Source organism: Bidens hawaiensis, unplaced genomic scaffold, assembly GCF_021521415.1.
Source record: "Bidens hawaiensis isolate Kalapana, Puna unplaced genomic scaffold, B.hawaiensis_p1.1 tig00011619_1, whole genome shotgun sequence".
NCBI classification, from domain to species: domain Eukaryota; kingdom Viridiplantae; phylum Streptophyta; class Magnoliopsida; order Asterales; family Asteraceae; genus Bidens; species Bidens hawaiensis.
Genome location: NW_027491908.1, coordinates 187282 through 204984, shown reverse-complemented (window position 1 = coordinate 204984; position 17703 = coordinate 187282). Strand labels below are relative to the sequence as shown.

The 17703-nt window shown below is 34.2% G+C and overlaps 1 protein-coding gene and 1 pseudogene across 2 annotated transcripts; both read right to left on the bottom strand.

Annotated features, from left to right (window-relative positions):
* Positions 1–1909: 1909 nt before the first annotated feature.
* Positions 1910–3695, bottom strand: LOC143538402 (uncharacterized). The gene is made up of 8 exons (XM_077031973.1): positions 3487–3695; positions 3287–3399; positions 3120–3198; positions 3004–3032; positions 2814–2907; positions 2640–2729; positions 2354–2561; positions 1910–2274 (listed from the first exon to the last, which is right to left on the bottom strand). Exons 1-8 carry the CDS (start codon positions 3628–3630, stop codon positions 1910–1912), a joined length of 1122 nt encoding a protein of 373 aa, XP_076888088.1. The 5' UTR covers positions 3631–3695.
* Positions 3696–13023: 9328 nt separating this feature from the next.
* On the bottom strand, positions 13024–15609 carry LOC143538392 (F-box protein At4g22280-like; annotated as a pseudogene). Its single transcript, XR_013136240.1, has 3 exons — positions 14658–15609; positions 14405–14560; positions 13024–13355 (listed from the first exon to the last, which is right to left on the bottom strand). The product of XR_013136240.1 is annotated as an F-box protein At4g22280-like (transcript).
* Between the last annotated feature and the right edge of the window lie 2094 nt (positions 15610–17703).

The following is a 17703-nucleotide window of genomic DNA, read 5'->3' as shown; positions in this document are numbered from 1 at the left end:
AGATTGTAACACATGACCCCTCTTTTTAGACTTTAGTCCACTTCAGTTTTAATCAATACCAAATTACGCTTACTCATACACCCTAAAAAATAGTGTGATTAAAGCCAAGTCAAACAAAAATTATAGGAAAAGCTAAAGCCTCAAGGCGAATCTAAGATATATTCTCCACAAATCACGATGAGTTTCAAGTATCCACCTAAGTCGTGAATATTGAACAACTCCTTCCACCCCAAACAAACACTTGTCGCTCCTCCTAAGCAAGCCCATGTTTACACATTTTATGAACTTTTTTTTGTCTAAATTTTACTTGAATATCTTGATTATTTGGATGCGGATATTATGATTGTTTAATTGATTATTAAATGTTAGATTAGTTGGTTGTATCATGTTTGAATGTTAGATTAGTAAATTAGATGAATGTTATATTAGTTGACTGACTCATGTTTTGAGTGCTAGATATTTGAATGTTAGATTATTAATTATCTAAGTTGGATAAAACTTTGAAAGATGAAATTTATTGAAGAGTTGCTTAGAATTTGATATTACCATGATACTATGTGACCGACTCGATCCAAACCAAGCCTAAAGATCTAAAAGCTAACGACTTTGAGAATTTTTCGATACCCGTTAAAATAATTTTTTGATACACTATGTAACCTTTTGTTCTGGTTTATGACCAGTTAAAATAAGTAGGTTATAAAAAAAAGCATTCTAGCTATAACTAATATCTTCATAAACATATTTTCTAATTTAGAATGTGTCACATCTTCATTCTAATTTAATAAACTAAAGTTATATCGTAACAAAAGTTTTAGTGTCCTATTTGCTCCATATAGGGTGCATTCAAAGCATTTGTCCACACTATGAACAAAAGCAGTCATCCAGCTAAGTCCCACAACTTCATAAAGTATCTACTTCTTCTTTCTAAACGGCATCATAAAGTATCCACTGTGGTTGGTGAACCGTAAAAGCAAAACTTCTAAAACACCAAGAGGTTCGGAGGTCTTGGGTTAAGTTTCCCAAATGACAAAAATTCGTCATTCTAAAAATAAAAGTAGCTTTCTTTTCTAACATGACAACATTCCTTTCAAATACTCTAAAACCATTTTTTAATATTTGTAAAAGGTGGTTTATGATTGGGTATGTAAGATTGAGGGCCTACAAATAAAGCATGAAACCCAAAAATCGAATTTAAGGTTATGGGATGGGATGGGATGGGATGGGATGGGATGGGATGGGATGATACATACCCACGCACTTAAATCAGTTACCAGATATTTAGGAGATAATTGTGTGACAGTTTATCTTATTTCCTTTTAAATTATAGTAGAGATAATGTTAGTCTTATGGATGTTTATATTTATCAGAATCAGGGTTCTTTTAAACTATTTGGAGATCAAGCCTATCTCGAATGTGGCTATTATCTTAATTTCAATACTTTAGATTTTCAAGTTTCTATCATGTACCCGCATGGGGTACCATACCCGATTGAGGGTACTCGTATATGATTTTGAGGTAGATAACTGTCACATCTGTATAACCACTTGTGGTCCGTGTTGACCAAATCAATGAGTGAGAAAAACACAGAGACGGTTATACATAATACATTGACATAACCGTCTTATGTATCATATAAAGTGCATGCATTTATATGGCTTCCATAGTCTCAAAAACTTTATTTCGTTCAAGAAACCATGTCTTTGTATGTGTTTATATATAAAGAGAAAACCGTAAGGACCCCAAAGGCAAAACGTATTTAGACATAGTGCGTAAAAGAGAACTGAAAATCGCAAGCGAGATAAACAAATGTGGTTAATGGCCGCCAAGACAAAAACTCTACAAAATAATAATAATAATAATAATAATAATAATAATAATAATAATAATAATAATAATAATAATAATCCTACTAGATGCCCCCAGTGAGCAAACTGAAGAATGAATCTTCTTTCTTACCATCATCACTTAACTTACTAATAAGCCCAGTTTCATCAGCCTTTGCAGCCTCTGGTTTCTTCACTGATATAAATGCCACTTTCTTCGGTTTAAGTTTGGGTAAATCTTGATCAACCAACAAACCTGAACACGTAATCTGTTCCGCTTCCGGGCCTTTTACAGAAGGCTTTAAAACACCTGAATCACCCCTCACATCATCTTCAACTTGTTTACAGTCATTAGCATAACCCTCCATCGAAACGTCATCGGTCCTCATTGCAGCAGGGTCTTCTTCACAAGTTTTGTTCACAGTTACATCCACCGGTTTATTATCTAGAACTACAAAAAGGAATAATGTCGGGTTTATTAACAGTTTTAGATCACAATTTCAATATTCATAAAAAATATATATTCTTACCGCCAAGAATGGTTTCAATGCTTTCATACTCTACTGCAGACGACTCTTGACATATGACGACATCATCATTTGCCATCGTCTCGTGATTTGTGTGATCAGGTTTTATCTTTTTCTCGAGTAACACGAATTTGTCGGTATCCCATACACATTCCAAAAAAACAAGTTCCTCATTTGTTTGCTCATTTGTTGGATAGTATTCTCTATAGACCTGAAAGTTAATCACACAAAAAGATGTTTACATTTAACATAAAATGGTCATGATTTAACATATTAATAAGTGATATACCTCAATTCCTTCTTGATTAAGTTTGATGGACTGTCGCTTGCGAGATAAGGCGGAAGCCATGTTGAATACTGAAACTACGTCGAGTAATATCTGTTCAAATATATAAAATTAAGTCTAAAATTTATTTAAAAAAATTAAAAAAATTTATCTAAATGATATTAAAGTAATGCTTACTTGCTGAGTCAAAACTCGAAGGCGTGCAAGCAGGGCCAACAGAGTCATAGAAAATCCCATAAAAAAGGATCGAGCAAGCAAAGTAGATAATTCTCTGTGCGAAGTAAAGGATTCGAACACACAAAAATGTAATAAAAAAATTCAAAATAAAACAAATTATGTGGTTCCCATGTGGAAAAATGTAGGATACATAGCTGCCTTCAGCATCGGTTCCACCATCTGATAAAAAGAATAATAATAAATAATTGAAATGAGTTATATCCTGGTAAATGAAAAAATTCAGATGTCTGGATTTTTAAGAATCACCTGTGAAAGAAGACGTGCAGCACCGAGAAGTCGGTCCAGAAAACTATGCTTTCCACCGTCACATTTTCTTTTCTTCAAACTGTGAAATATAAAAAAAAAAGTCAACCTCAACTAAACAGATTGAACTTTTGCAGTATATATAATATAAATATTACAAGTGAAAATACCTTTCTAAGAGATTAACCTTTTGCCTGGGTCGATTTCCGTTGATGACAATAAAAGACGAATTAACAAGTTCCAATAAGTTAGTTGATTGAAGAAGCTTACAGTCTCTTCTGACCTACGTATGAATAAGACTAGCCACATAAACCATAAATAATTATAAACATACAAACCATGGTTAAGGAATAATAATAATAACCAATACCTTCAACAAGTATTGGAAATACGAGCTTCTGCGATGCTGGTTCTTGTTTTTGTAGATAATTCTATCAAGAACGCCTAGTTCTGACTGGAGTTGACTGAGGAAAGATTGTAACCGTGCCTCGATGGTTTCAACTTGAACATCCATATCCTGTTCAAACGCATATTAGAGCAACAGACATGTAATGGTGTTTAATTATGATTATTGCATCACTTTATGATTTGCTATCGTTTTCACAGTGGTAATCAAGAAAAGGATATTCTAAAATGCACAACATTACTAAAATGTTTTATTCTTTACGATAAGGTGGCAAAGCGGGTCCAGTAATATTGAATTTTCAATGTTATATTGACTATATCATCCAAGTTGTTCAAGGTTTTAATGATATTCGAACTCGAGTTTCAATTTTCAGTTTATGAACTTAAAATTCACAACTAGTAGTTTCAATGGCATTTGATTCTCAATGATCCGTTTCAAAAGGTTGTCTTTTAACCTTTTGTTTTGGCATTGCTGACTTTAGATGATGATGAACCCGCAAACCAAAACCAACATCCATCACTTTAACTATACATGGAAAATCGCCCAGGCTGGTTGAGTCAGGCGGGTTAACAGGTTAGAACTTAGAACATGTTCGGGTCAGAACGGGCCATTTTGGTTCGATCCGAATGGGTTTTGACAAAATACATTACGGGTCAATACCACCCAATTTAAAAAATGTTTGAAATATTGCAACACTTTACAAAAATTCAAAAACATAAAAACTCAAAAACCTAAGTGTTAAGAATTAAGATACAAGTAGTTACAGTCAAATCAAGAGCAAACTTAAACTGGGTCATTAACCAAACCAGTATATTTAATTACATAAGCATAAAAATTCAATCTTGGTTGAATTAAATCAGTTTGTTTCACCAGCAACTGAAGTTTGATTTTTCTCAATATTCATAGAATTAATAATAAAAAAACAAGACACCTACAACTGGCGGCGTTCATATAAAAAATCAAGTATGATTTACAAAAGAATTACATGAAGAAAGAAACAAATCCAGATGATTTTATTATTATAACCATATATATAAGAAGACATGATGGGTTTACCTTGGAATTCAAACTTGAGCAGTAGTCCAGGGTTTCTGGTTTAAGCTGAAACCTGCAGGCTTTCGTATGTAGAGTCTGATCGTCGGTGTGCTCAAAATAGTAACCGTCAAAACTACTAACAAAGAAGATGACCTAATATCAGATATCAGGCCTTTTTTAAAAATAAGTCATGGCCCATTGTAACTAATGGTCAAAACCAAAAGGTTACAAATAAACCTAACCGCTATGGTTTTAACCAGTTACCCAACCACCCTAAGTTTCAAATATTACCACCTATCCATAACACTAATAAAAACCCATCATTTGATTGTCAATGAGAATCGTCTAATCACACGTGGATAACCTGTACATAAGCGAATTTAGGTACTTTACATATTATTAAATTGTGCTTTGTGCCACACACACATTAAAAAATATATGACTGTCCAAGAATGCTCTTCTACCATGCCACAAATCTGAAACCCAATGTCATCATCCCCTCCAATCATAGCCAACGGCACCACAGCCAGCAACGAAAACAAAGACGAGTAGGTATGGACCAAATCAAAGCCCAAGCCCAAAGTGATGTCGAATCCGGATACCTTTATTCCACAATCTTCTCTCACTCATCACTCACAAAAGAGTGGATGAACACACTTTGTTGCCTAAATGGAAAGAGGAGGATTGTGTGAGGGATGAGTGAGAGATGATTTTAGAATAAAGATATATGTCAAGGGCTGATTCAGATTCGGCGTCACGTTGGTCTTTGGTTTTGATTTGGTCCCATGCCCACCTGTCTTCGTTTTCCGTGCCAACTACGGTATCATTGGTTGTGATTGGTGTGGATGGCGACAATGGGGTTTCAGGTTTGTAGTGTGGTGGAGCGTTCTCGAACAATCATATTTATGAATGTGTGTGGCACAAAGCATAGTTTAAGTATCCCCTATCATTTTTTACCTAAATTCACCTATGTACAAGCATTTCACATGACTATTCTCATTGACAGATTAATGATGAGTTGTACAATTCGAAAAAATAAAAAAGGCAATGTTATTGATTGGTGATATTTGAAACTTATTAGGAGTTTAACATTATTAGGAGTTTAACATAAAACAAAAGACCCTGCTATTCAGAACCACCTGACGAGCCTATACAACTCGATCTATTAGTAAGCTGCAACTAAAAGCATTATTATTATTTTTTTTTTTGGAACGACCAACTAAGTAACGCCGGGTACTCCGTACGCGGTCCCCATTGGCTAAAGGTAGCCCGAGCCGGCCACGAGTCCGGACGGACGGAGCCCTTAGCGGTCCAAGTATTGAGGGATTCCATGGATAAAACCCGACCCCCCCCCTCTCGCGCCAAACGGCATGACAGTGAGGAGCCGGTAAAACAAGGACTCGAACCCTGACAAGCAGAGTCATCCCTTGTATCTCCCGTATAAATTGATGATAGGGAGGTTTGAACCCCCTACCTCTTACTAGTAAAGTGAGTGCTCTACCCGCCCGCCAAAAGCATTATTATTTATTTATGCAAATCAAAATATCAACATAAAAACATAACAATGGTTGAAAAACCAACCCACAATCAGTCTCCATATTCTCTTTAAGCATAAAAATTCAATCTTTTTGTTCCAACGACAACTAAAGTTTGATTTTTTTCTCAATAATTGTTTATAGAAAGTTGAAAACCCTAAAAATAGCAGCATTAAAATCAGAAGAAATCAAGTACATAAAGAAAGATTCGTCAAGTAAAAAAGGTTAAACCTGAGGGCAGGGGTGGTGTTGGGTTGGGTTGACTTAAAACAATAAATAGCTAAGTTTACATATAAATGCCAACTCCTTTGCGTGGTTCGGTTTTGGGCTAAAACCAAACCGAAAATCGTTTTTGAAAATTTAGAAATCGTTCAGTTTTGCTTTTTTAGTTTTGGTTTTCGTTTTGGTTTTTGTCATTTGAGTTTGAGAATTTTAGACTGGAAAAAAAGAAGTTTGACGAAAATAATGAATTTAAGTATATATAATTTTGTTAATTGTTAACTAATAGACTATTAGGATTAGGTTCAAATAAGAAGTTCGATTTTCCTAAGAAGGCTAGGAAGGAGGGTATTTTAGTCAAACACTTTAATATCAAAACCCACCTACTTTAATCTCAAAACCCCACTTACATTAATTTTCAAAAACCCACTTACATAAAACCCAATTAAATATTCACTCATCTCCTACAACCACCACCACTCCACTGACCACCGCCACCACAACCGTCACCAGCACCACCTCGACGGAAAAGTTTATGGAAATTTCGCCGGAAAATTTCACCAGAAAAGTCGTCGGAAAGTCACCGTAAAACAATCCTCAAGAAATTTCGCTGAAAAAAAGTCACCGGAAAGCGGCCGCCGAAAAAAACCCAATGGAAAACACTATGAAAAACACAATTTAAAAAACACAATGTAAAAAACACTATGAAAAAAAAAACACAATTGTATGGCACAATGTAAAAAACACATTGATAAAAACACAATAAAAAACACAATTGTATAGCACAATGTAAAAACACAATGGAAAAAAACACTATGAGAAAAAAAAACACAATGATAAATACAATTATATAACATAATTTTGTAAAAACAATTTTGGTAAAACACCATACGTAAAAACCCACTATTTTTTTTTAATTTTTATAAAACAATATGGTACTCATATAAAAGATAAAAAGATACTCGTTATTGGCCTGTAAACGAACCAAACGTTCGTGAACTATTCGTGAACCGTTCGGTGGGAAGTTCGTTTATGTTCGTTTATTTAATAAACGAACGAACACGAACAAAATATTTGTGTTCGTTTAATTAAACGAACGAACATGAACACATGTTTCGTTCGTTCATTTATGTTCACGAACGCTCGTTTATGTTCATTTATTTATGTTCGTTTGTATCTGTTTATTTATGTTCGTTTATGTATTAATAGAAAATAATTACTTATTATCTGGATGAGTGATCTAATTAAAGGTTTTTACATTTTTTATTTTGAGTTCATTTAAGTGTTTTCATTTACGTTCGTTTATGCTTGTTTGTTTTCATTTACATTTGTCATCTATGTTCGTTTATATTCGTTTATCTTTGTTCGGTTATGTTCTTTTAGATTATAAAAAATGAACATAAATGAACACAAATGTTCATTTTTTTAAATAAACGAAAATGAATATAAATATTTGTTCGATTAAGTGTTCGTATTCGTTTAAAGTTAAATGAACGAACAAGAGCATACCCTTATTTGTGTTTGTTTGATTTATTTACAGAATTTTATTATTCACATTCATGAATACGCCGGTCTCAATTTCTAGGCTCTATTGATTTTTATTTGCGTTCGCTTGTTTTCGTGAACCGTTCGTTAACACAATCATTTCCTTAATGAACGAACATGAACATAAAATCTTGTTCGGTAAGTGTTCGTTAACCGTTCGTGAACACATTATTTCCTTAACGAACGAACATGAACAGGGCTTTGTTCGTGTTCATTCGGTTCATTTATAGCCCTACTCGTTATTATGGTGAATTTGTTTTTCAATAAAAACGTCGTAAAAAAAAGTTATAGACGTTTTAAAATGATGGAGGAATTTGGCATGTATCTTGCATGTGGAGAGAGAAAGTCAACAAATGTGTTATTTCTTTTATGACCTTCCCCTTATTTTCACACATGATTTTCACCTAAACTAATCTCAACCCTCCATGTTTAAATTCAATGGACAAGATTACTTCATATCCTTCCTACAAAAACTATACTTCCCATTATAACCTAACCCTAGACTATTATACATCTGACCAAAAATATTTGAGTTATGTATTTTTAAAATTCTTATAAATTACTTAAACAAAAATATTAAAAATTTTGGAATTCTGTTCAGTTCGTTTTTTATTACAAGCAAAACCTACAAAAACATAACACCAAATCGTTGGTTTTTGTTTCAATTCGTTTTTTTCGGTTTGGAATTTTCATTTTTTTGGGTTTCGGATCGCTTTTTTCGGTTTCTTGCACACCCCTAACCATATTATATAATATAATATGGCGTTTTTTTGGAAGGGCATAGCGTCCCCATGGCGCCAAGAACATCGCCTCTGGGGCCCATGAGGGTGTTTTTGGTGGTGGGCGTTTTGTGTATAGCACCGGGTGAAGGATTGATTTTGTTTCAAGCAATGGAGTAGAAGATGGGGGCGATATTGGGCACCACCATCACACATGATCTAAGTCTAAATAGTTACTAATTAATAATTTATCATTCCTAGAGCATTAGAATTAGGAATACCTTCTTTGGAAATGCATTGTTGTGGAATAGTTTTGAAGTAACAGTGCATATAAACCGGTTCTAAAACTATGACTAGACTAGTACTAACATCCGACCGGTACCTGATCCATAACCGGTTGATGTTATCACAAATCAGTTCCAATAACCGGTTTCACCGGTTGAAAATGAGAATATAATTTCAAGCTATTTATTAAACGGCTTTGGGACCGAATTTTGAAGATTTTTCTTTTATTGTTTTTACCTCTAGGTGTTGGTATAAATAAACATCGGATATGTTTGTTTAATCACACCACTCAAATGTTATATATTCTTTGAAATCTCTATAAATGCTCTCAAAGTCTCAGTGCTCATATGAACTCCGAATATAGCCAATCACAATCTTTTGTTGGTGTTGGCTCTTCTCAAGCCATTTAATTGTTGTTGCGGTTAAAGAAACAATGAAGAACATAAATGTTTGGCAACATAATGATTTATATGATATGTCAAACGGCTAAGAACAAGTTCCATGCACAAAATGTACCAACACTCTATAGTCGAAGTCAAACTCGACTTTGAAAAAACATTTAGACTTATTTTGCAAGGCGACGAAAATATTCCGCCACGAAGTCAACCAACATTATTAATTGAAGTATTTGGAAATGCCATACAAATGTGGTTTGGGAAAGCATAGCAAAGTTTGTGGTTCAAGAGAGTTTTTCGTTCAATCACTTTGACAACCTACGATTGAGTAAGCTCGTTGATGTGCTTGAAGTAGTTTAATAATTATTAACTAATTTAACTAAAAATAAAAACTAAGTAATACTCTAGACTCTATAAAACTCGACTAAACTATTAACAGGCAAGTGAACCGGTCGACTCTAGTAAAGCTAAGTAAGCCCGGATATCGAACCCACGAGACTCTCTAAATTACGTTTATTAGCTAATTAGACTCGACTACAAACACGACTTATAATTCATATTTGTTTGGGGGGTTTTTATTTAAAATACTAATTTAATACTATAATTAAAAACTAATTAAGAAAACAAGTAATTTAAACAAAAGCAAAGTTTGTTAATTAAATACGATGATAATGAGAAAACTACCTAGGCTAGACTCCCCTAAATTTCAGTAATGAATTGACTTGGGAAAATATTTAGTTATGGATTAGGATCGCAAAATAGAGACTTATAAGAAAACCCGAACAGGACTCCTGACCCTTCTCAAGAGAAACCTATGGATTTCTAACAAGTTTTAATGCACACCAGTATTAAATATCAAGTTCGCTTACGGTCACCCAATTTGTTTATAATTTAGTTCCTTTATACGAAATCATACCTTACAGCGTGGAAATCAAAGGCAATTTACTATACTTAATTGATTTGATAAACAATAATAAATAATCAACCCTAGACGGACTCCTTACGAAAAACTAAATCTAGTAAGATTAAATAGTAAAGACTTATCAATAACCTAGTACTTTACAGATTTTAGGTTAACAACACACTTAGGTTTATTTGACAATATTATTCCTATGATCTTATCATGACATCAATCACAAAATAATTAGAAACACAAAGTAATTGACCCAATAGCAATCCTATCAAATGACAAAAAATAATCAAGGAAAACTATGGAGTAAAACTCATCAAACAATCATAAGCATTCATACGCATCAATTAATTATAGATAAATCTTTTACTAAATCATAAAAACCATAACGATAAACAATCCCAAAGTCAAATCAAAACATCAAATTTCATCATAGCCTAGGCAGTTCATGCAATTTAGCCTAGCATCTTAGGTTTAAGCAAATCAAACAAACAAGAATTCATGGCGTAAAATAAACGAAAACGGAAGAAATAAAGGATAGAACCCGTGTTCTTCGTCTTCAACCAATATGCATAACACCAGCTGATTCTTCGATTCCAAAGCTGCCGAAAACTGCTCTCGGTCGCCTCGGAACCCACCAAATTCGTCTCGACTTCAAGGTATGCTTAATGGTGAGTTTAGGGGTCTTTTTATAGGCAACAGGGGTCCAAAAATAAGTTAAGTCGGTTAACAGCTGGAACGTTATGGAATTTGGGCTGACCATAGGACCGCCGCGCGGCGGGCCTGGCCAACCTGGTCGCGCGGCGCTCCGGTGATAGGGGGCCTGGCCGGCCTAGCCGGTCCGGTTCATTCCTGGCTCAGTCCGGCTCGTTTCCCGACGCGTCGGTTCTCCGGTTCGGCTTGTGTTTGCTCCTTTTTCGCCCTCTTTTCACCGGAATTAAAACCCGAAACCTAAAACATAAAACCATGTTTGTGGTATACAAATCTTACGAGGAACCGAACATAAACTAATAAAATATTAAATAAAATATACACGGGATTAATGTATAATAAACATTATATCACTCGTCCAAAGAAATCTTCTGCCGCATTATAATCATGTAAGTCGCATCACCCTTAATCATCTTTATATGTGGAAGGATGCAAAAATTGATATATTTAGAGTGTGAAAATATATGAACCGTTGTGAATTTAACTTTTAAGACATTTGGTTGGTCCCATAGTTTGCTGAAATCCTACTTTTAAGCTACTATTTATTGGATAAACCCTGATTCGTTGCAAATGAGCACACATATAGTTGCATTTTAAATTGTTTAAGCATCTGCGTACTTGAGGTAATTTTGCTTTAAAGTTTAGTTTATTTCATATCAACACTAAATTAGAAAACAAAGTTCTTTCAATATCATTTAATAACGCCTTGAATAATATTGCCACGGTTTCAAAACTCAAAATATGGTATGAACAAAATTTAAGTATCTATAACTTTTGAGGGGAAAATAATCAGTAATTTTAAGTAACCCCTGACTTTTTAGGGGTAAATAATCGGCTTCAATGTGAACCTAAAATGAAGTTTGTGAGTTTAGGTTTAGTCCAAATGGATATGGATAAATTTCATGTCAACCCGCAAATATCTTCGGACAAACGGGTTCATGGGCTGACCCATTAACTTTTAAAACTAAGAAAATACATATAATGTAATATGAAAAACAGATTAGGTTTTTATCCAAATATTGAACGAAATTATTCAGTAAATTGTAATTTTGAAGCATTAATATACAAACTAAAATATCAAGATAAAAAATAGAATTTAACGAGGTTGAAACCCCATCTTCAGTTTTGTGCTTAGTACCAGGGACGAGCAAAAATCGGTATGGTACCCGGTATCGGTACCTAAATCGGTACCTAGGTTTTAAGCTTTCGGGACCAGTACGGTACCGGTACGGTACCGGTATTTCCCGAATTTTACCTTAAATACTGGTACCGTCCCAGTACTGTACCGGTACCGAACCGAACATTTTCGGGATCGGGATTTTCGGTACCGGTACCGGTTAGGGATGAGCAAAAATCGCTATGGTACCGATTGGTACCGGCACCGATTTAGTACCGAATCGGTACCAAGGTTTTGAGTTTTCGGGACCTGTACAGTACGGTATTTCCCGAATTTTACCTTAAATACCGGTACCAAAAATTTGCAATTTTCGGAATCAGGATTTTCGGTACCGGTACACCGAGCTCATCCCTACTACTTAGCACTACACCAGCAAAAGCATTAACAATGGTTTAAAAACACTAGAACATGTATTTTTTTCAAATACCACTGATCAATAAGTCAATAACACAACCTTTATTTTTTTCAAACAGTACAACCCATCATTGGATTGTCAATAAGAATAGTCTAACCACCACATGTAACTTCTACATGTTAAACTATGCTTTTAAACTATGCTTTGTGCCACATACATTCATATATATGACTATCCAAGAACGCCTCGCCACACCATTAACCTGAAACCCAATGTCATCATCCATACCAATTACAGCCCACGCCACCGTAGCCAGCTCGTCTTCATTTTTGGCGCCGGCTGCAGTGTCGTTGACTGTGATTGGTGTGGATGGTGACATTTGGGTTTTAGGTTTGTGGTGTGGCGGAGCGTTCTTGGACAGCCCATATACGACTCATATGGGCCTATACTACTCGAGATCTTTTAGTAAGCTGTAACTAAAAGCATTATGCAAATCATAATATCAAGATGAAAACAGAATCTTTCAGTGAGGTTGAAACCCCATCTTCAGTTTTGTGCTTATGAAAAACATTAGCAATGGTTCAAAAACTAACCTCTGATCCCAGCAATTTTTCAAAACACTAAAACATGTATCATAAAAACACGAAATAAATGCGTTAAAATTCAAGGGAAAGTAATGACGCAAGCTGTAGAACACCTTTTGATCATTTCAAACTCCTTCCTGACATCTCTCTCCTTCTTTAGATCTCGCGACCTGCCTGTACACCACCAAATATCCATCTTCTCCAAAACAAGCGCGTACTTCAAAATGCATTTAAGGAAACATATTTCTGAATCATTAGCATGAAAGTTCTTGAAAGTCAAAGTTTTGAGGCGGCGCGATATGCATATTGGTACTGGTGACCAGACCGAATCATTTCACCAAGTTCCATGCATTGATCAAATCCCTGTACAATATTTTAGAAAACCTTACATTAATATTATAATCTATAATCTACCTGATATTTTTACAAGCATAACCTTATAAATTGTTGTATTCGATAAAAAAGACAGGAAAATAAGTATTGAACTGAATATAATTGTGACTAGAAATTCAGAATTAATACTAGTGTAACTAGAATGGAGGTGATAAACCCTACTGAAACCTGTGGGTGCGCAAGAAACTGAAATAACTATAATATTATAATCTATAATCTATCTGATATTTTTACAAGCATAACCTTATAAATTGTTGTATTCGGTAAAAGAGATAGGAAAATAAGTATTGAACTGAATATAATTGTGACTAGAAATTTAAAATTAATATTAGTGTAACTAGAATGGAGGTGATAAACCCTACTGAAACCTGTGGGTGCGCAAGAAACTGAAATAACTGAAATCAATATAATAACCGACAATTAATGTTTTCAAAAACATTAATATTTTTGAACAAATATTAGTGTTTGTTCAAAAGTCGATTTTTGGTTTGTCTTTGGTTTCGATTTTCCAATCAGCCAAGAAACCAAAAAATCTGAACCAAATTGATCCGAAAAAACCAAATTTTAAGTAATTTATAAAAAACTAATAAATGGTGTAAATCAGAAATTTTAGTTCCAAATATACAACAAAAATTTAGCCCAAATTCATTATTCCAGGCCATCTTTTTTTTTGGCCCAAATGATAAAATCAAAACCTGAAAGTTTCAAAATCAAATTAAAGTTTCAGTTTTTGGTTTGGTCCCAAACCGACCCATGCACACCCCTACGAGCCATACACTAATAATAACACTAACAACTATAATTAACATATTTCAAAGATTTGAGTTCTATCTTGAATAAATTATCTTGTTTTGAAAAAGAAAAAAAAATAAAATAAAATGTTTGCGAAAACAAAATAAAACATAATAAAATAAACCTAACTGGTTTGGTTTTAACCCAAAAGCATTTTAACAAGATACCCAACCTGCCCAAACAGCCCTTATCTCTAGATCGCCTGTCTTGGTCATAGAGTACTTTACCTCAGAGAGATTAATTGACTGTAGAGTTGGACAGAAATTAAACAAATTCAATAAAGCTCCAAAAGTGTAATCCGCAATTTCCATAGTCAAAACCAGATGGGTCAACTTTGGAAATACAGGAAAACGGGCCAACATGCTACCTGCAAATATAAGACACTTTGCATAGCAAAGAAAACAGTCACTAAAAAGCCAATATAAACTAGTTCTAATGTATTCATTAAATTCATAAAGTAGCTTGCTAATTACTAATTACCTCCATAGTGCAATTAGACACCCTCAAAAACACAACATTTTGTAGCCCTTTAAGTAGATCAACAGCACGACATGCAACTTCCTTTTGTCTCCCATTTAGAATAGGAATGTGCATGCATGCTTCAACTAGTGATGGTGCATTACTCAATGAAATCTCATTTGGTATCCAGTGTACTTCAAATATTTGAGATTTTTGGCATCAATCTTGATCTTACAACCATTAGGTTCATACACCGGGATGTCATCAATGGTCAACCTTTTTAAGGTCAAACTAGAAATTGTAAGATTCTTCAAGTTTATACAGTCACAATCCAATAAAACCAGGTCTTCTAGAACCAGACAGCTTGTGAAAAACTTTCCTGTAGAATCATCGTCCGGGAAAGTAATGAGAGAGAGATGCAAGGTTTTTAGACACGGGAAAGAAACACGAGGTGGGAATACAAGTACACAATCCATTTCGATTTTCAAGATAACCAATGATTTGCAATCAAATAAAGATTGAGGAATTATAGATGAGTCATCTCCAAAAATACAGAGATCAAGCTCCCGAACATTGTACATAATTGCACTAGAAATCCATGAACTTATTCGCGATGAGTTAAAGCAAACACGACACGACAATCGAAACTTTTCGATTTTTGATGTGTCGCGTAACCAGAGGATTCTTTCTACAAAGTTCATGAAGGAAGTTGACTCGGGTGAATGTATATGATCAACCTCACTTGCATATAATAGAGTATCATCAAAATCAAGATTGGGAACTGAAGCCCACAAATTCTTCCATCTTTTTGATACTGCGGCGGTCTTTACAACGTCTTTGGTGGGCAGAAATGATAGCATGTGATGAAGAACACCATCAGGTAGACTGCTGATACCATCAATCATATCATCTGCATGCTTAACTTCATGTTGATTGTGGTGTATGTTCTCATTCATTGTTTTAGCCTCTTTGATTTCCTATTTACATTCAAAAATTAGTGCTACTTGCTAGAACCATAGTGACCAAATGTGTCAGGCGCATAGGCCTCTCCGAGAGCCTAGGCGCATAAAAAGCGCACTTAAATAAAGAAAATTCGAAAAACAAATTTGTAATGGAAACTATTGCATTGTTCCTCAATGAAAAAAACAAAACAAGAAACCATCAAAACAGAAGTGAACTAAATTAATATAATTAACACGTTGAATCATCATTAAAACAACATACATCAAACAAAACAACAAACTAAATTAAAATAAACAACTAAACTAATATACTATGAACTTGCATCATCATTAAAACTTGGTGTCATGTATATGCTGATAAGAATTTTTATTAAAAAAATATACACCATCATCATTAAAACAAAAGGCATCTTCATCACCACTAATAAAAAGCATGCTTTTAATAACTATGACTAGACCAATATAAAGCAGATCCTAACATGTGTGCATCATCACAAGATTCTTATACGAACAATCACATTTAAACAAAGTTGTAAAAATCTCACCTAGGCGCCAATGAATCCCAAATCGATAATTGGCCGATGGGACTTCCCCAAATCACTCCAATTAATCGGCAGCCTCAAAAATAGTCAAAATCGGTAAAAAAAATGGGTCAAAATTGAAAAATGAAATATAAATTTCGTATATATGTATAAATATATTTGAAAAATTAGATATAAAATTCCAATCATATTAAGCCCAAAAGGTAACCCACCGCCCGAGTAGCGGCTAGCAATTTCTACACCATTGCATATAATAATAATTATAGTGCATAAATCGTCCTAGATGGAACAGAATTGTGCATTTCAATGCAAGTAATTGAAGCAGTGCAGTGATAATATAATAGCCAAAAGAGCTCAAGTGATGAACTCCTAACTCATGAGCAAAAACTATAAACTCATATCAACAAAAGATTCTTATATGAAGTAACACAGTTAAACAGAGTTGTTAAAATCTCGCCTAGGCGCCAATTAATCCCAAGTCGATGATTGGCCGATGGGATTTCCCCAAATCACTCCAATTAATCTGCAGCCTCAATAATAGTCAAAATCGGTAAAAAAAAAAAGGGTCAAAATTGAAAAATGAAATATAAATTTCATATATATGTATAAATATATTTGAAAAATTAGATATAAAATTCCAATCATATTAAGCCCAAAAGGTACCCCACCGCCTGACTAGCGCCTAGCGATTTCTACAGCATATTATAATAATAATTATAATGCATAAATTGTCCTAGATGGAACAGAATTGTGCATTTCAATGCAAGTAATTGAAGCAGTACTGTAACAATATAATAGCCAAAAGAGCTCAAGCGATGAACTTCTAACTCATGAGCAAAAACTATAAACTCATATCAACAAAAGCTTCTTATATGAACTAACACAGTTAAACAAAGTTGTAAAAATCTCGCCTAGGCGCCGATTAATCCCAAGTCGATGATTGGCCGGTGGGATTTCCCCAATCGCTCCAATTAGTCGGCGGTATCAGAATCAGTCAAAAATCATCAAATTTAGTCAAAATTGAAAAAATATATACAATTTTTGTATATATGTATAATAATTATATTTAAAAATTAAAAAATTACATAAAATTCCAATCCGGTTAATCCCTGGAATGTAAAAATGTCGCCTGATGATTTCTGCAACACTAAAACAGAGTTGTGTATTTAAATGCAAGTAATTGAAGCGGTAGAGTGATAATATAAACAGTCAAAAGAGCTCATGAAGAATAATGAGCTTGTAATCCATGGAAAAAAAACTATAAATTCATAATGACACTGAGTTTATAAAATGCATTTGTAACTCACTTTGCTGAAGGTGAACCAACATTTACAATAAAGTTAAAGAATAACCTAATTTCCCCAAATCACTCCAATCAATTGGTAGTCTCAAAATCAGTCAAAAATCGATCAGAATTAGTCCAAATCCGCCGTCCGACAAGTTTTGTATGAATTCCCCCCCCCCCCCCGATGGAACAGAATTGTGTATTTATTTAAATGCAAGTGGTTAAAGCAGTAAAGTGATAATATAATAACAGTCAAAAGAGCTCATGAAGAGTAATGG

Coding starts and splice junctions, on each gene's coding strand:
- LOC143538402 (XM_077031973.1), bottom strand. CDS start 3,630: ATGGATGTTCAAGTTGAAACCATCGAGGCACGGTTACAATCTTTCCTC. Junction 2,908..3,003: donor CCGATGCTGAAGGCAGCTAT/GTATCCTACATT, acceptor TACTTCGCACAG/AGAATTATCTACTTTGCTTG. Junction 2,562..2,639: donor TTAATCAAGAAGGAATTGAG/GTATATCACTTA, acceptor ATTAACTTTCAG/GTCTATAGAGAATACTATCC.